This window comes from Dendrobates tinctorius, unplaced genomic scaffold (genome assembly GCF_039654945.1).
Source record: "Dendrobates tinctorius isolate UK_male_01 unplaced genomic scaffold, ASM3965494v1 ptg000138l, whole genome shotgun sequence".
NCBI lineage: Eukaryota > Metazoa > Chordata > Amphibia > Anura > Dendrobatidae > Dendrobates > Dendrobates tinctorius.
In genome coordinates this window covers 4,892,202-4,912,220 of record NW_027361806.1, presented here as the reverse complement: position 1 = coordinate 4,912,220, position 20,019 = coordinate 4,892,202, and the positions used below count along the sequence as shown (strand labels likewise).

General features: G+C 43.2%; 1 protein-coding gene across 1 annotated transcript in view; it reads left to right on the top strand.

Annotated features, from left to right (window-relative positions):
• The first annotated feature begins 8,508 nt into the window (after nucleotides 1-8,508).
• The window catches only part of ARTN (artemin), a 66,434-nt gene continuing 54,923 nt past the window's right edge, over nucleotides 8,509-20,019 (top strand). The window contains exons 1-2 of the mRNA XM_073544476.1: nucleotides 8,509-8,555; nucleotides 13,615-14,056. Coding sequence (XP_073400577.1) covers nucleotides 13,762-14,056 — 295 coding nt within the window. The 5' untranslated portion in view covers nucleotides 8,509-8,555; nucleotides 13,615-13,761. The remainder of the gene's footprint in view (nucleotides 8,556-13,614; nucleotides 14,057-20,019) is intronic.

Sequence of the window (20,019 nt, the reverse complement as noted above, 5' to 3'; positions counted from 1 at the left end):
GTCCGCTGCCCTCTGCTGTGCTCCACATTGGGTTTTGCAGGTGGCTCAGAGTGGATCACTGACAACACCTCTCTAGACCTATTTAAGGTCCTTTGACACACACACACCTGTGTCTTGGGATTGAGACTCTAATGTTCCTTGCTTTGTATGCTCCATCATATGTACTACTGGGTTTTAACTCACATACGTCCTTGCTGGGTTCCACTCCATGTGTCCGTCTGCACCTGAGTGTCCCGTTAGTCCTAGTCACCTCCATTCCATGTGAAGCTGCACAAACTTCTGGGGTCTGTGTGCCACCCGCCCGAACCAGAGGATTAGTGGATCCACCTCACCTGAATGACAATTAAATCTTTTATTCTTTCAAGATAATAAAGTCGGCAACGTCAATCACTTTATATTTCATTTATACTTAAGGTGATGTTTTGTGGATAGAAAAACTGCAACAGATAACAGCAGCAAAAAAGAACAAAACGGCATGCAAACGTAGGCTGTGGATTTTCACAGCAGATTTCACCCTGTGTGACACATGCACATTTTGATGCAGATTTGCCCTGAATTCACAGTGAAAAAAAACCACAGGAAAAAAATAGGAATATATTTTGAACCTTTGACCAAAACTTAATATATTCTGCTACATTTATCAAGACACAATAACTGCTGACAATGCAAATGATCAGAAACATTGGAAGAATGTTGCGGAATTGTAGATTGAAAACCACGGATAGCAACGGTATGTGAAAATCAGACGTCTAACCCTACAATCCTGAGCCCTTATTATCCCACCTTCCAATTTACCAAAGAACACAGCATTATATCAAGGTCTAAGATAATGAGTAAAGTGTATCACAATCCCAATATACAGTTGTGGCCAAAAGTATTGACACCCCTGCAATTCTGTCAGATAATACTCAGTTTCTTCCTGAAAATCATTGCAAACACAAATTCTTTGTTGGTATTATCTTCATTTAATTTGTCTTAAAAGAAAAAACACAAAAAGAATTGTCCTAAAGCCAAATTGGATATAATTCCACACCAAATATAAAAAAGAGGGTGGACAAAAGTATTGGCACTGTTCGAAAAATCATGTGATGCTTCTCTAATTTGTGTAATTAACAGCACCTGTAACTTACCTGTGGCACCTAACAGGTGTTGGCAATAACTAAATCACACTTGCAGCCAGTTGACATGGATTAAAGTTGACGCAACCTCTGTCCTGTGTCCTTGTGTGTACCACATTGAGCATGGAGAAAAGAAAGAAGACCAGAGAACTGTCTGAGGACTTGAGAAACCAAATTGTGAGGAAGCATGAGCAATCTCAAGGCTACAAGTCCATCTCCAAAGACCTGAACGTTCCTGTGTCTACCGTGCTCAGTGTCATCAAGAAGTTTAAAGCCCATGGCACTGTGGCTAACCTCCCTAGATGTGGACGGAAAAGAAAAATTGACAAGAGATTTCAACGCAAGATTGTGCGGATGTTGGATAAAGAACCTCGACTAACATCCAAACAAGTTCAAGCTGCCCTGCAGTCCGAGGGTACAACAGTGTCAACCCGTACTATCCGTCGGCCTCTGAATGAAAAGGGACTGTATGGTAGGAGACCCAGGAAGACCCCACTTCTTACCCCGAGACATAAAAAAGCCAGGCTGGAGTTTGCCAAAACTTACCTGAAAAAGCCTAAAACATTTTGGAAGAATGTTCTATGGTCAGATGAGACAAAAGTAGAGCTTTTTGGGCAAAGGCATCAACATAGAGTTTACAGGAGAAAAAAAAAGAGGCATTCAAAGAAAAGAACACAGTCCCTACAGTCAAACATGGCGAAGGTTCCCTGATGTTTTGGGGTTGCTTTGCTGCCTCTGGCACTGGACTGCTTGACCGTGTGCATGGCATTATGAAGTCAGAAGACTACCAACAAATTTTGCAGCATAATGTAGGGCCCAGTGTGAGAAAGCTGGGTCTCCCTCAGAGGTCATTGGTCTTCTAGCAGGACAATGACCCAAAACACACTTCAAAAAGCACTAGAAAATGGTTTGAGAGAAAGCACTGGAGACTTCTAAGGTGGCCAGCAATGAGTCCAGACCTGAATCCCATAGAACACCTGTGGAGAGATCTAAAAATGGCAGTTTGGAGAAGGCACCCTTCAAATATCAGGGACCTGGAGCAGTTTGCCAAAGAAGAATGGTCTAAAATTCCAGCAGAGCATTGTAAGAAACTCATTGATGGTTACCGGAAGCGGTTGGTCGCAGTTATTTTGGCTAAAGGTTGTGCAGCCAAGTATTAGGCTGAGGGTGCCAATACTTTTGTCTGGCCCATTTTTGGAGTTTTGTGGGAAATGATCAATGTTTTGCTTTTTGCTTCATTCTCTTTTGTGTTTTTTCATTTAAGACAAATTAAATGAAGATAATACCAAAGAATTTGTGTTTGCAATCATTTTCAGGAAGAAACTGAGTATTATCTGACAGAATTGCAGGGGTGTCAATACTTGTGGCCACAACTGTACATCTAGTAAATGTAGGAGTGACGACTCCCAGCTACTGGGTGGGATTCTTTTTACAGGCTGGTTACATGATGATATATGGAGTGAAGTCTGTGGCAGGGGGTGAAGTCGGCTGAGGAGAGATGTGGGTCCTCAAGTTATGAGAAATCTGCAGGTGATCGTGATGAGTTTCTTCAATGGCTCATATATATTTCTACCAATCTGGCCTCATTTACAGTCACGGACGAAAGTGTTGGCCCCCTTGAAATTGTTTCAGAAAATGAAGTATTTCTCCCAGATATTTATTGCATTTACAAGTGTTTTGTTACACACACTGTAATGCTATCGAGAACTATGTCAGAGAGTGGACCCTCTGGATCGCGGATCCGGAGCCCCTGGGCCGAGCACGCCAGGTGAAGACCGACCCCTATACAGGGACCGTTTGGGGCAGGACCACAGAGGACGGAGGCGCGACAGCCGGAACCAAGAGGGATGGCTCCACGAACAGAAGGCCTGGGGAGGCAGCGGGCAGATATACTAGCAGGGACAGGTGGCTCAGGGAAGCACACAATACGGAATGGCAGAGGAAGGATCAGGGCGAACTGGAGACAGGGAACAGCCACAAGGAATGAAAGGAAAGGAGAGCCTGGACAGACTGGGGAGAGCGAGGAGAACGACACAGAGGAAGGCAGGAAGGATAAGGCAGAGATTGGACTAGCTACAGGAGAACTGTAGGGGCCAGATTGCTACACAATCATCAGGCGTCCTCCTAACAGCGAGGACGCCTGAAATATACCAACCCCCGGAAGTGCGTGCCCCAGGCCAGCCCCTCAGCGCCGCCCACCGCTGGAGAGAGAGGACGGGAGGAGGCGTGCGCGCGACAGAGAGCGGGAGCCAGGAGTCGCCGTGAGGGAGAGTGGACGACGGGCGCGAGCCCGGACGGGAGCGCGCAGGTAGGGAAACGCTGCGGTGCGCGCTGCTACAGAAGGGGCATTGGCGGGCATAGCCGCCGATGTCACACACACGTTTGTTTCATTTTGTGCATATTGGAATAACAGAGGAAAAAAAAAGACAAATTGGACATAATTTCACACAAAACCCCTCAAAGTGGGTCGAACCAAATTGTTCTCACTATTCCAAAAATGTGGGTAAACAACTTTGTTTCAAGCATGTGATGCTCGTTCAGACTCACCTGTGGTAAGTAACAGGCATGGGTAATATAAAAATCATACCTGAAAACAGATAAAAAGACGAGAAGTTAACTCAATCTTTGCATTGTATGTCTGTGTGTACCACATTAAGCATGAAGAACAGAACAAGGAGAAGAGGAATGTCTGAGGACCTGAGAACCAAAATTGTTGAAAAATATCAACAATCTCAAGGTTACAAGTCCGTCTCCAGTAATTTTGATGTTCTTTTCTCCACTGTGCACAACTTAATCAATACGTTTACAACTAATGGCACTGTAGCTAATTTTTGTGGACAGCAGAGAAAAATTGATGAAAGGTTGCAATGCAGGACAGTCCAGATGGTGGATAAGCAGCCCCAATCAGGGTCAAAAGAAATTCAAGCTGTCCTAAATCAGTGTCAGCGCGAACTATCCATCAAAATTTGAATGAAATGAAATGCTATGGCAGGAGACCCAGGAGGATCCCACTGCTGACACAGACATAAAAAAGCTAGAGTGCAGTTTGCCAAGATGTATGAGAGTAAGCCCAAATCCTTCTAGTAAAGCATCCTGTGGACAGATGAGACCAAGTTAGAGCTTTTTGGAGAAACAAATTATTCTACTGTTTACCAAAAACAGAATGAGGCCGACAAAGAAAAGAACACAGTACCTACAGTCAAATATGGTGGAGTTTCAAAGATGTTTTGCTGCCTCTGGTACTGGGTGACTTTTTCTGTGTGCAAAGCATCATGAAATCTGAAGCGTGCCAGAGGGTTTTGGGTCGCAATGTAGTGCCCAGTGTCAGAAAGCAGGGTTTGCATCCTAGGTCATGAGTATTCCAGCAGGACAATGACGCTAAACATACTTCAAGAAGCACCTAAAAATGGATGGAAGCAGAGCGCTGGAGAGTTCTGAAGTGGCCAGAAATGTGTCTGGACCTAATTCCTATTGAACACCTGTGGAGAGATCTTAAAATTCCTGTTTGGAGAAGGCGCCTTCACATATGAGAGACCTGGAGCAGTTTGCAAAAGAGGAGATGTCCAAAATTCCAGTTGAGAGGTGTAAGACTCTTGTTGATGGTTATAGGAAGCGATTGATTGCAGTTATTTATTTCAAAGGGTACAATGACAAATATTAATTTGAGGGTGCCAACAATTTTGTCTGGCCCATATTAGGGGTTTTCTGTTAAATGATGTCCAATTTGGCTTTTTTTTTTCTTTTTTTTGTGCTGTTCTAATACACAAAAAGGATATAAAACACGTGCATAACAAAACATGTGTAATTGCAATAATCTGGGAAAAATACTTCATTTTCTGGAACAATTTTTAAGGGTGCCAACACTTTCGGCCATGACTGTCAATCATATGAATGTTATGTGCTCACAGATTTATAGGGGATAGTGGCTCCACAAATGATAAAGTCTGTATAGTTATTTTTCTGCGTTTATCTGGTGTTCTGATGTCTAATACACACATCTTTCATGTATCACTGTTACCTATAAATTGAACGCTGAAAATCCCTTTCTTCTGATGTTGCAGAACAAGCCTGTGTTTTAGTTATTGACACATGTTATTTTCTAGGCAAAGTCTACAATTCCCATCATTAATACCATGGGAAAGACCCCCTACCCACATTCCACAAAGCCTGGTGTAGGGGCGTATGAAGCATTGCATGCTCTGCCCCATGCCAAGCATCTAGGAGCAGACTAAAACCAGCATGTATTGGAGAAATGTATACCAGTGATGATAATGATTATAGAACTGTCCAAGTAAAGTGGATGTGATTTCATGAAAACGGATACCCGCTGTGCGGTTTTTGACTATAGTCTTCTATGGGAAGCCTGAAAGATGCATTTAAGAAAAACTCTCAATTTTGTTTTTAAAGTGAATCTGTCACCAGATTTTTGTCACCTTATCAGAAAGCAGTATAATGTAGAGACTGAGACACTGATTCCAGACATTTGTCTCTTACTGGGCTGCTTAGTGTAATTTTAATAAAATAACTTTTACCAGCAGAAGATTTTTCACTGAAGGTCTAATAAACCTGCTACAATGTAGTCCAACCCCGCCCCCTACCACTCATTGGCTGCTTTCTGCCTCTGTATAGTGTACACAGAAATCTGCCAATCAGAGTTGTGGGCGGGGTTATACAAAGCTCAGCATTCAGAGAACTGGTAGATCTAAAGCTGAAAAAAAGGGAGTTTTATCAAAACTGCAGCAAGCAGCCCAGTAAGTGATACATCAAAGGAATCAGGATCTGTGCACCTACATCATGCTGCTCTTAGATGGGATAGACAAAATCTGATGACAGATTCCCTTTAAATGCAGTATTAAAGCTTTTCAGCACTAAAAAATAGCAATATTGATGTCTTATACTTAGGATGGGCTATCAATTTCAAAGTCCTGGAAAACCGGTCTGAGTTAGTATATTTTAACTAGAAGGGGGAATAATTCAGTAATAACTTCACAAGTCGTTTCAGAGGCTCCTTTTCTACTTAAAAACCATCAGAAAACAATGTTCTTTTTTTTTATCAAATACATTTTAATTAAAGATTTTCAGATACATTCTTCCAGATTTGGAAAGAAAACAGTCCGAAAAGAACAAAGTAATGAATAGATCCTTACTTGAAATTTTCCATTCTTTTTAATCGATTTATATCTAGAAAAAAAAATTGCATGTGTGATTTGATTTCAGCCTAAAACATGACATCAGCTCATTGCTTATAAAGTGATCTCTTCTAAAACATATCACACATGGTAAATTGCCTGCTCTAATGTCAAACTTTAGGTAAAAAAAAAAGACAAAACTAAAATAGAGTTAGAAACTTTTAGAGCATGGAGACACAGAACCTGTAGGACCACACAAAGAAAAGTACGGCGCCTCACTGGTTAGAATTGTATCCTTGTATCTTTGGGGTCCTGGGTTCAAATACCACTAAGGACAACATCTGCAAGGAATCATAGAATCATAGAATCGTAGAGTAGGAAGGGACCTCCTGGGCCGTCTGGTCCAACCCCCTGCTCAAAGCAGGATTCGCTAAATCATCCCTGTCAGATGTCTGTCCAGCCTCTGTTTGAAGACTTCCATTGAAGGAGAACTCACCACTTCTCGTGGCAGCTTGTTCCACTCATTGATCACTCTGTCAAAAAGTTTGTATGTTCTCCCTGTTTGTGTGGCTTTCCTCCGGGTCCTCCAGTTTCCCCCTACTCCATTGACATAAAGATAGAGAATCTAGATTGTGAGCCCCAATGGGGACAGTGATGATGAGGTCTCTAAAACGCTACGGAATTAATGGCGTGATATACTGTATGCGAGTACAATAAATAATGGTCCTGTACTATGAGATCCAGAGCGTGGTGCCTTCATATGGCATTCCATTACCAAGAAATTGCCCACAATACTCTCGTATACCTGAGTGTTACTGCATCTACGGGATGTGATGTTCTATATGAATCCAAAGGAAGACGCTCCTGCATGCCTCTATATGAAATGAAACTATAGGTGGTGCCTATAGACTACTACTGATACTGTATTAAAGGGGTGGTCCAAAATATAAATAATTTTACTCCTAAATCCTTAAGAATTTAACACAATAACCTAAGCTATTTTCTAACATACTTTAATTAAAAAATTCCCTATTTTTCCATAACTACACTATCTAACCGCTTTTTTTCCTACTTTCTCTTTTAAAATCTTCATTTGAGAATCCCAGTGCATGATGGGATACTGAAATGAAGCGTCACCTGCAGGCGGAGGCTGCGGTCACTACCCCTTCCCTGAACCAAAGCATCATCAGTGACCTTCGTTTCAGGGGCTGGGCTAGTCTTGCACACTGTGCACTATGCGATGTGCACAATGACAGTGCGCTCTCTCACCGGCTCAGATCAGCAGTAACAAGCAAACAACAGAGTGCTCTGTCAGTACATGTTATAAGAAGAATACCCGGCATGTAGAGAAAAGCGCCTGTGTGACATCACTTATGGGGGCGGCATTGGTCACTACATACCAGGTATTTTGACGATGTGCGCTTACAGTGCGCTCTGTTACCGGCTTGTTACTGCCTTTATGCACAGTGCACATCGTGCTGGGACTAGCCCATCACTGATGACATTTCGTTACAGCGAGGGGCTAGGGGCTGCAGCAGTGACAAAAGTCTCTGCCCCCTGATGATGCTTTGTTTGAGTAACCCAACATGCACTGGGATTGTAAAACGAAGCATCATCAAAAAGGAAGTAGGGGAAAAAAAAGAAAGAAAAGCAGTTAGTGTAGGTAGGGAAGGATAGGGAATTTTCATTAAAGTATAATAGAAAATAGTTTATATTATGGCATTTAACTAGATAAGCATTTAGAATTTTTTTTTTTCCGGACGACCCCTTTTAAAGCTCTGTGCAATTCTGCATATTTTGGAAAAAAAACTCCCCTCTATCAGTCATCATAAGACTAATATTTAAAAAAGCAAAAAAAAAAAAAAAAAAAGATACTTCTTAGAAAGGTAAAAAAAAACATTTCTAGGAGTTTCTAAAAATAAATTCTGCTATTTTCATTTTCAATTAGTTTTATTTAATTGAATTAAAGCCAAAAACCCAACAAATCCCCATCAGACGAGGGAATGAATGGAAACCCACTGTGGAAAATAAAAAATGTAATGTGGAAAACCCAGAAGTATTTCAGACATTTCCAGCTCCTTCTTGTGCTGCTGCTGCTGTAAAATAAGATTGCTGAAAGTCTTATATCCTTGTTCTCTTCTGCAAGAGATGCTGAGAAGTGAGTGCAGGCAGATCTGGGGAGGGATCCCCCCAGGAGGTGGGAGCTCAGCATAGGATAGGATCAGCACAAGGCTTTCTATCCCAGAGCATGCCATGGGGTGGATCAGAGAAGCATCAGTCTGCTTACAAGAGAGGGCAGGAGAGCAAGGTAGGTGCAATCACACTGACAGGAGCCCAGTGCAGAGCCACAGAGCTGGAGGAGAGGAGGACTAGGCTGCGCTGGGCAGCTGGCATGAAGCAGGGCAGGTGACATGGAGCAATGCAGCTGGCATGGAGTAGGGCAGGTGACATGGATTAAGGCAGGTGGCATGGAGCAGTGCAGCTGGCATGGAGCAGGACAAGTGACATGGAGCAATGCAGCTGGCATGGAGTAGGGCAGGTGACATGGATTAAGGCAGGTGGCATGGAGCAGGGCAGGTGACTTGGAGCAGGGTAGATGACATGGAGCAGTGCAGCTGGCATGGAGCAGGGCAGGTGACATGGATTAAGGCAGGTGGCATGGAGCAAGGCAGGTGGCATGGAGCAGTGCAGCTGGCATGGATTAAGGCAGGTGGCATGGAGCAGGACAAGTGGCATGGATTAAGGCAGGTGGCATGGAGCAGGGCAGCTGGCATGGATTAAGGCAGGTGGCATGGAGCAGGGCAGCTGGCATGGATTAAGGCAGGTGGCATGGAGCAGGACAAGTGGCATGGATTAAGGCAGGTGGCATGGAGCAGGGCAGGTGACTTGGAGCAGTGCAGCTGGCATGGAGCAAGGCAGGTGACATGGATTAAGGCAGGTGGCACAGAGCAGGACAAGTGGCATGGAGCAGGACAAGTGGCATGGATTAAGGCAGGTGGCATGGAGCAGGGCAGCTGGCATGGATTAAGGCAGGTGGCATGGAGCAGGGCAGCTGGCATGGATTAAGGCAGGTGGCATGGAGCAGGACAAGTGGCATGGATTAAGGCAGGTGGCATGGAGCAGGGCAGGTGACTTGGAGCAGTGCAGCTGGCATGGAGCAAGGCAGGTGACATGGATTAAGGCAGGTGGCACAGAGCAGGACAAGTGGCATGGAGCAGGACAAGTGGCATGGATTAAGGCAGGTGGCATGGAGCAGGGCAGGTGACTTGGAGCAGTGCAGCTGGCATGGAGCAGGACAAGTGGCATGGATTAAGGCAGGTGGCACGGAGCAGGGCAGGTAGCATTGATTAAGGCAGGCAGCAAGAGCAGGGCAGGCATCCAGTTTTTGATTCTGAGATATTTACTAATTTGCCATAAATCCCTCTTTTAATAACACCACTTTCCATACACGGACCTGGAGGGTCTCTCCCCATTTTTTCTGTCTGGATCCTGCACTCTCTCAGACATGCTTTATTTAATACCAATCCCATTATCTGAATTATTGTCTTCATCGTGCACTTTTAAGAAACTACTCGAGACTCTTGAAACTCACAATTTATGATTCAGACATAGTACAAGTGAGATCAAGAGCATAAAGGAAAAGCTGCACATCATGAAATTCAGCCAGCGCTGCCCCAAGAGCTGACACTTTACTGCGTAGATCGCAGACCGGCGCGGAGACGCTTTTTACTGTGCTGGAAACTATTTGGAGTGCAGCCCTGGAGGGTGGATAATGAAATTGGGAGATGTGGCGTTAACCCTATCTGTCAGAAACCCAGACAAGAAATAAAATGCCAAATCCGACTGCAGATGTCGGTAAATATTTGCTTTTCTCGTCTTTTTCATTGAGCCATCAATACGTCCTTTGAAGTTGCTGAATTGATGTGCAGGGTATTGTAGTACAGTAGCCATTGTTACATTATTATCACAGATCTGGTAGCGTCAGCTTTCAGGGTTATTGTCAGTCATGTGTTTTCTATTTTGGCATTGATTTTTTTTTTGTTTTATGGTAGTGGTAGTATAGTCGGCCGCTTCAAAAATGGAAAAAGTGTATTTACATTGGAGAAGATAGATCAGTCTGGCTTTCTGCATTCAGTGACGTGTCATATCTCCAAGGTCCCTGACATGAGATATTGGTAAGGTGCGATGATTCCCCCTGAGACTGATGCTATCACTGAGGCAGCATGGAGGCGATCTCTTCTTTTTTTTTCTCAACCAGGGCATCTTCTTAGCTTTGATATGGAGTAAAATGGAACTAAATAAGATTTCCAATATTCTTTTCGCTGGCAGAGAACGTTCGCCGCAGCAAAAACAGGAATTGACACCACCACATAGTGACCATGTTGTCGTAGGAAGTCATTTTAGGCTTTGTTCACATGTACAGTTGTTATTTCTGGGTTTTTTTTAATCTGTTTTGGGATGATATAAAACATATATATAATGATCCAGTACGGGATGTGAAGAGGGACGGAAACAGCCTAAAAACTTCTCCATTTGACTGCAATCTGTTTCTCAACTTTTTGGTTTCGCCAACAAAACAGCGAACATGTGGCATCATTGTAACTTTTTTACGTCTATGAGGATCAGATGATAACGGATGGTCATCTCTTAGGTTAGCCGTTAATAGATCCGTCTGCATGGCACCACTGACAAAAACGGATGCAAAACGGACACCAAAGTGTGCACCTGTTTTTGCTTCACTCTGTAATAGATCCGGGCCCCTTTTTTTTTTTTTAAACAAGCAGATGACAACTGGACATGTGAGCAGAGTCTAATATTGTAGCCATTGGCGGACACAGACAGAAAAAGGCCCCTGGGCCAGAACAGTATTAGGGTCCTTCGCAGTCCAATAGCTCATCATAGGCGACAATTCCACATGTTTTTTTCGGAGTGGTAGTGGCCCCCTTACCTTTGGCTAGCTGCACAGTTTGCACCGACGATATGTCCGCCCCTGATTGCAGCATCTGTGGAGGCCACATCATTATGCAGGTTCCCACCACACCTTAGATTTTGGGCTCCTCTCTCCAGGGGCCCCATAGCAGGCCCATGGATGCCTCCAGGATACACACATCACAGAGTTCTGTGTTCTTTCATCTCTTATAGTCGGATAAATATATTCTTCCATCGTTCGGAAAGTAATATGATTTTTCCTTAATCGAGATCCTAATAAATTTTCTAACAGATGTAGTGATTCCTGCCTGGAGAAGGATAAGTCGCAGCATGAACGCTGTGTCCTAACTTGTCTACGACATTACACAAGAGAGAGCCACTCCAACTAACCCTTCCCTACTTATGAACTTTCACATTGATCTGTGTGTTAGGTGTTCTAATGTTCTGCAACAGGGGTGCACAACTTTTCTGGGTCCAAGGGACACCCCTTTTCTAAAACATATAAGCTTCATTTGCATTAGGGGAGGACAATCGCAGACTGGGGGGGGGGGGCGATGCCATTCTGCGCATCCCCAGCCATCATCTTGTATTTGGGACTCTTTGGGAGAGAAGAAAATATGTTTGTGCATAAATGAGTCTCTGTCCTTCATAGTTTATGATGGCGGTGAAAAGTTTGGCTGTTCTGTAGCTCTCATATATTACAATGGATTTTGCTACACTTGTGCGTCCATCTTGACATTTCCCTGGAAATTCTATTGAACATGAGATTCCCATTCTCCAGATAAGTAAAAGTCCTAGTAGTAGAATTCCTTAATTATCAGATATTTTTGGCATGTACTATTGATGATGATGATCTTTATTTTTATATAGCGCTAACATATTCCGCAGCGCTTTACAGTTTGCACACATTATCATCGCTGTCCCCGATGGGGCTCACAATCTAAAAACTATTAAATCGGAATACTTTTTAAAGGGGGTTTAACACCACATTGATGCTGATGACCAATCTTTAGGGCTCGTGCAGACGACCCCACTTTCTGTTCAAGTGCTATCCGACAAAACATCGGATCGCACTCGGACCACCGTTTTTCTATGCGGCCGTCCATTTTTCTCCTTGGATAGAGTCTGTCCGAGAAAAAAAAAATTGCAGCATGCACGGTTTGCATCTAATATTCGCATTGCAATCGGCCATGCAAGTCAATGAGTTTGTTGAAAAAACTAACTGCACTCGGAAGAAATCCGAGTGCGGTCCGATTTCCACTGACTGACAGATAGGAGAAAATATTTTTTTCATCTTCTCCTCATCAGAAAAAAATGGATCACACTCTGATCAGAGTGCGATTAGCATTATCTCTCGGATGAGAGAAATTTCGACGGTGTGACCCTAGCCTTAGGATAGGTCATCAATATCAGATCGACATTTGCAGTGCTTGCCAGGGGCCTGATGTAAGCAGTGTACGGAGCTGAACACCACAGTGCTGCCTCAACGTGTAGAAGCTGCTGCCAGATTCTACAGAATATTCCCTGTTACTTTTATAGGATCTGATCTGCAGGACCCGGCAGTGGCTACTACATAGTGAAATGGATGGATGTTCTGCTTCATAAACTACACTGCTCAAAAAAATAAAGGGAACACTTAAACAACAGAATATAACTCCAAGTAAATCAAACTTCTGTGAAATCAAACTGTCCACTCAGGAAGCAACACCGATTGACAATCAATTTCACATGCTGTTGTGCAAATGGAATAGACAACAGATGGAAATTATTGGCAATTATCAAGACACCCTCAATAAAGGAGTGGTTCTGCAGGTGGGGACCACAGACCACATCTCAGTACCAATGATTTCTGGCTGATGATTTGGGCACTTTTGAATGTTGGTTGTGCTTTCACACTCATGGTAGCATGAGACGGACTCTACAACCCACACAATTGACTCAGGTAGTGCAGCTCATCCAGGATGGCACATCAATGCGAGCTGTGGAAAGAAGGTTTGCTGTGTCTGTCAGCATAGTGTCCAGAGGCACTACCAGGAGTCAGGCCAGTACACCAGGAGACGTGGAGGGGGCCATAGGAGGGCAGCAACCCAGCAGCAGGACCGCTGCTTCTAATGCAGTAATGCAATTCATTTTTCATGTTTGCATGTTATGGCGCTACAGTGTGCTTCCTTTTCTGTTTGAATGCATATGAGTTGGTGACTCTAGGTTAAGCACCTGTTCACACTATGCTTATGCTTGGATGTGACGGTCAGTTTTTGAAATTTGCTTGAGGTAATGTTATGCTTTGTGCAGGACGCACGTCTACTCGCTACTGAAACCATTTATTCTATGATGTTGATTGGCATTTAAGATCTGGACAGTGGTCAAGACTTTTGGGCAGATGCTTGGGCGTATTGGAATTAACCACATGTGCTTTGTCTTTCTCTCTCTCTCCACAGGGACACAGTCTGCTCTACGCGCCGAGGTTGCAGGGCCCCATCCATTCCCTATTAAACGCATCCCTGACCTTTGCGCCAGGCAATCTCTGTCTCACAACAGATTATGGTGCGGTGGAACTGATTTTACACTGGGCTCATCCCCTGGAGATGCTCAGTTTTGGTCAAGGGGACCTTATTGTCACTTTACATCATTGGTGGAGAAATCAAATCCAGATCTGCAGACAATTACCAGAAAGAATATTACAATATGGGAATGTTTGCTGGGAGGACACACGGAAGATTTCAGAGGAACCACCTGATGGTTTACGGAGCAGAAAAATAAAGACTTCGGCAACAATCACCTCCGGACTCACTGGAAACTTTTTGGAACTCTGCAACTCCACACAGAGTATAAGGAAGAGATCCTATCAGAAGAAGAAGAGCAAGAAAAAAGAAAGTCACCGTGAGTGTCTAATTACTTAGGAATTTAAAAGAAATTAATGAAATGATGGATAACAATGTAGCAAAGTGAAAATAAACATAATGTCCAGGTGGATACACCCATGAGAAATAACCAAAGATAGATAGATGAATAAATGGACACATAGCAGACCCCATAATAAAAAAAAAAGAGGGAACAAAATTGAACAAGTCCAATAAAAAAAAATCAGACATGTGCACAACCCCATAGAAAATCGTAGGTACAAGTGCTATCCCACAGAAAATCTGTGACTTTAGGCCTCTCAGTAAACTAGGGTGGGAATGTATGAATTTCCTTAAAAATACCAAATGTCTGGTAATTATTATATGTTACTCCTAAAAGTTCAATGACCACGAGAAGTTTATGTTTGGGAATTCCTGACATACTTTCTAGATCATATTCTTTGGCGTAAAAAAACATTCACAAGTTTCAGGTAACAAATGACCATAGTTGGAATAGTTCATCTATCATTATTCAGGCTCATATATATATATATTTTTATAATTAAAGACCAGAAGTTTCACCGGTGACTCATTTTACAATTGAAACGCTCCAAACTGTCGGAAGATGAAGACGCAGTAGGTGTTGGCAGAATAGACGCTTTGGCTCTGTCACTTTTTCTTATTCACGCTGCGTGATCTTTGTCATGTGTTGATGCACATTTATGGTGTGAATTGTTTGTTGCATCATCATGTCATGAGTGACAAGCGAGACGAGCGTTATCCTGCGGTCCAAGAAGTGGGGCGATGAATTTAGTGCCACTCCGATGCATTTAGCGCTTGGCTAAAGTGGTCTAAAATTTAGCAATAACATTTAAAAGGGAAGCTCATCGATTGGGAAGCCTCATTACAGGAATCTTCAACAATACTTTATGAATCCTATCTACTTCTGTATGGAGGTATCACAAGTAATGCATTGGCGGACACAGGTTAGCCAAGATTTTTTTTTTACTATGCGCCTAAAACTAACAGGTAGGTTGTTGCTAACAGAGGTAACTAAATGACTGTTGTACCCGGCGCTGGCACAAAGCGGTCACAGACGGCTGGTACCGGTGATTCAGCTGCTTCACGTCAACAAAGCAGCTCTTCTTCTTCTGTCAATGGGGCATGACTGTCAACGTGATGCTGATTGACAGCTGGCTCCCCACCGATAGGCAGCTGGGAGCCGGCTATCAACTAGCAGTCAAACCTCGCGAACAGAGCAGAGCGGAAGAGAAGCCGCTGCTCTGTCAACATGACGTTAGTGGAAGGCATTGAATCTCTGGCAGGAGCTTTTTGTGACTGATCTGTGCCAGCAAAGATCGGCACAGGGCACAACAGGCAGTCCTTTAAAGTCCCCTTTAAAGTTGCATGCAAAATAGCCTGAAATTGCAATGGGGGCGTGTGCATGTACTTGTAGTACACCTATGCCTCTAGGTTCATCAGATTCCCTTTCATGAAGACTAATGCTACATTCATAGAGGAAAATGGAAACTTGCAAATTTTGGTATAGACAATTGCTGGGGTTATCCAGTGTCTGTTGTTTAACTGGGTTTTCTAAAAATAAGTTTATGTTGTTTAGCCCTGTGATTGGAAGCTTCATCGATCAGTTGGAATAATTGGGGGGAAAATTGGCAAAACGTGCTATTTTTCTTATCAAAATCAGTGAGCAGCTCAGAATTATTTTTCGAGATTCTTTTTCTTAGGGCTCATACTCACATGCGATAAACTCTGATGAGTCTCACACATCAATACCCGGCACTGCCGCCGGCACTCGGACTGGAGCGTGCAGCTCCATGTATTTCTATGCAGCTGAACGCTCCGATCCGAGTGCCGGCGGCAGTGCCCCGGGTATTGACGTGTGAGACTCGTCCAAGTTTCTCGCATGTGAGTATGAGCCCTTAGACTTATAAAAGGATCCCTTTGGAAACACAAATTATATTAACTCAGAATTTCCTAATAGGGGATATAAAAATGGGGTTTTCTAAACAAAAAGTCAGAGCAGTTTACTCTGTGAATTGAGGCCAGATGAGGTATTTGGAGGCCAGGTTTGCAGATGATGCAGGTACAGACAGACCTGCAAACTCCCTTGGGCTATGAATGAGGTTCACGCTCAGATCATTAGAATTTGAGACAATTCTTTATTTTTTAGCAACGCATTAAAGGCTCAAATAAAGTATCTGTAGAGATCCGTGCACCGTGAGTTTGTGTCCAGGGAATGAGATTAGCGTCCCCACCACTGTATGCTGGGCCTGGGAATATATCATTTACTGCAGGTCGGAAAGCAGAATCCAGAGACACAAATATCCGCGTATAACGTGCGCCCCACATACAACCGCGTCCTGGATGTCTGAAGAGCAAGAATGTTGCTTTTCTGAATTTGCGAGTTTATTAGATGTGATTCCAGTGTTTCCACATTTACAGTAAGAAGTTTTTATTTCCTCGTCACTAGATGAATAACAGGCCACATTTCCATGGCAGGGAGCCGGGAAACAGCAGTTTTTGGCACAACTCCTGGATGTCTGGGCAAGTACCTGAATGGACTGCACAGAACCACGTACTAGAAAAATCGTCATAGGAAAACACTGGTGGCGGCATGATTAGGATATCTGGTGCAGACGATCTGAGGTACAGGGGAACGACTGGAGGGATTTCATATTTGGTCCATCAACCCCAAAATGCATTTTTAAATGGTCTAAACAGTGTTGTAGTGGTCTTCTTAACCCTATAACAACCATACATTTAGGGGTGTTCGTGTTACTATATTAGGTGCAGGGGTAGCAATTGCACCCAGGGGGCCAAAAAGACCATTACCAAGGAGTTTTTGCTTCACGTCACGTCACTGTATACATTACTGGAACAGTACACAAACAAAAAGCACAGAATGATAAATGTGCAGAAATACCTTGCAGAAAGACATATGACAATAGTCAGCAAGCGCTGATAAAAGGTAACAACAAACACAGGGTATTTAGTCGATACGCTTCTTTGCAAAAAAATGTATGCCAAGCTGCTCCACCTCGTCAAGGTAACCCGTATTGAAGCAGTCCCTATCTAATGTATTTTGTTTGTGTTTTGGTCAGTGGGTGGTATGAACATTGTCCAACAGACTTGTTCACATATGTGCATGTCACATGTGTTTTTAATCCAGTTTTTTCGTGCTTATGCATGATTTGAGAGACCCCACCCCTCTCTTGTGTGACATGCACATGGGGAGCTGTCTTACACCACGTGCCCATACTAGAAGGCGCCTGTCTTAATCCTGCTCATTTAGACACTGTTCATATGTTCAGGTTTTAAATACATTAGATAGGGACTGCTTCAATACGGGTTACCTTGACGAGGTAGAGCATCTTGGCATACATTTTTTTGCAAAGAAACGTATCGACTAAATACCCTGTGTTTGTTGTTACCTTTTATCAGCGCTTGCTGACTATTGTCATATGTCTTTCTGCAAGGTATTTCTGCACATTTATCATTCTGTGCTTTTTGTTTGTGTTTTGGTCAGTGGGTGGTGTGAACATTGTCCAACAGACTTCTTCACATATGTGCATGTCACATGTGTTTTTATTACTGGAACAGTGCCTGAGAAAATAACTTAATTTGGACGCTAATGAGAAAGCTTCGGTGCACCCTTGGTGTGGCCAAGTTTGGTGCACCATTACGCCTCTTCACCTTCCTTGGCTTCTGATTGATAGCACTCATTTCCCAGAGCACAGTCTGAATACTGCCGAGGTGTCCATCGCCGCACGTTTACGCAGTGGCGACGAATGTTCTCCCCGTCTCCTTTCTTCTTCTGCACTAACACACTCGGATCTACTGTACAGCGAGCGCATCAGCAAAAAAGGGAGGCAGAAAAGAGAACACATGCGGCCACTGTGTGCACACACCGGCAACATTCAGACAGTGCTTGCTCTGGGAAGCGAGCACCATCAATCAGAAGCGGAGAAAGGTGATGATGCATAACAGTGGAGGAAGGATCCCAATATACAAATGAGGAGGCACCAAACTCTTGGCTACACCAAGGGTGCACCGAAACCTTCTCATTAGTGTCCAAATTAAACGTTATTTTCTCAGGCACTATACCAGTAACGGATACAGTGCCTCTATGGTTTTTACAGGGGTTAGCGCCCTACAACACTGTAAAGCCCATTTAAAAAGCATTTTGGTGGTGACAGACTCCCTTTAACATGATGCGAGGGTCCTGAGGATATCTAGATGATATTATGTACACCCGCATGACTTAGGGTATTTAGTGAATTGGATCTGAGGTGCAGGAACATGACTGAGGGGCACAGGTACAAGGGTCTCTCTTGTCTATAACTCCAGGATCTTGACATTCCAACAATACAAAATTTACTGCAAAAAAGTTTTTGCATAATCCAAAGCTGAACAATGATTCCTTGTTCTGTTTACGACGGACAGAGAAATAATGATGGCCGATGAGAGACGGTTTCTCTTCCATTCTCCAAAGCAGCGGTCCTCCAACCAGCGGCTGTTGCAAAACTACAAGTCCCAGCATGCTAGGACAGGCACGACTAATATAAAACGGGACAAGGTAGAACCCAACATGGTCAGGATTTACCGTATTAAAAGGATTGGGTGGAGTATTGAGAGTTGACTTTTTACATTCTAGCACTGTACGCTTCTTCTACAGAAATTATGTTTATTTTTTTTCCTTTTAATCCCATAAAACCATTTACAAAATGACAGAAATGTCAGACGCCGCTCACAACGTTCTACAAATTCACAATGAAACTTGATACTGTTTACCTACTGACATTTTACATCATGCCCTCCAGTGCAATCTGCCACGACAAATCTCGCAGAAATGCGCTCTTCTCACCTTACAGACGCCATTGTTTCGATGAGTGAACGCCTTCGCTATATAGAAGTCACTCAGTATTGCCTCATCCACTCACATTACCTGATCATACATGTACGGAGCATGACCTGCACTTGTCCGTAGGGGGTTATATGGCTTCCTCTCTGAATTACAGAAGGCACGGGGCCAGGCCGGCCATTAACAGTCACCCGGCGCAGATTTTTGGGGGTCCTCACTATGAGCCCTCACCCTTATGCTGGATCTCCCAGTGCAGGATACAACAGAAAGGGAGAACTACGGGCCTGAGTCCTAACTCTCCGTAGAGTCACTTTCTATTTTTTTTTAATCTTGTCATATTCCTTCCCGTTTTTTTGTTTTTTTTTATTGCACCAAATTCTTCAAAATTGTGCACGCTGGATCAAAAGGATTTTGCACTAAATTAAAACCCCTTTTTTTTTGTCTTTTACCTTTTTTGTGCCTATATGAGGTAGAGCAAAAAGTCATACGAGACGTTAAAATGTTGCATGGAACTCAACGTCAGCGTGCAAAAAAAAAATTGGTATACAAAAAAATAATGTAAACAGACCAGGAAAACACATTGAAGTGCGCTTACACTAAAAATGTGTGACTTTTTAAAAGCAATTATGAAAGGGTCTAAACATGCTTTAAAAAAAAAACATAGACTAAAAACTAAAAGATAGACTTCAAAACAGGCGCAACTTAAAAGAAGGATTTGGCCCAAAAATACAACCTTAAAACAGGAAAAACTAGACAACAAATAGATGGAAATGCAATATCGGGTCGAGAGTGTGATCACAGTGAGATCCAATTCTCTCGGATGAGTAGAACATGGAGAAAAAAGGTCTCCATTGTGTCACTGGTTCAAAACTGCAGCAATTCCTGATCGTGGGCACATACCCTTATAGATGATGAGAATTGTATCTGAGCAGAACTAAAACTCCATTAACACTCTTTTTAACATATTTATTAATGACCTTGTAGGGGGCAAAGAGAGTAGAATTTCAATGTTTGCAGATGACACTAAACTCTGCAGGGTAATTAATACAGAGGAGGACAATTTTATATTACAGGAGGATTTATGTAAACTAGAAGCTTGGGCTGATAAATGGCAAATGAGCTTT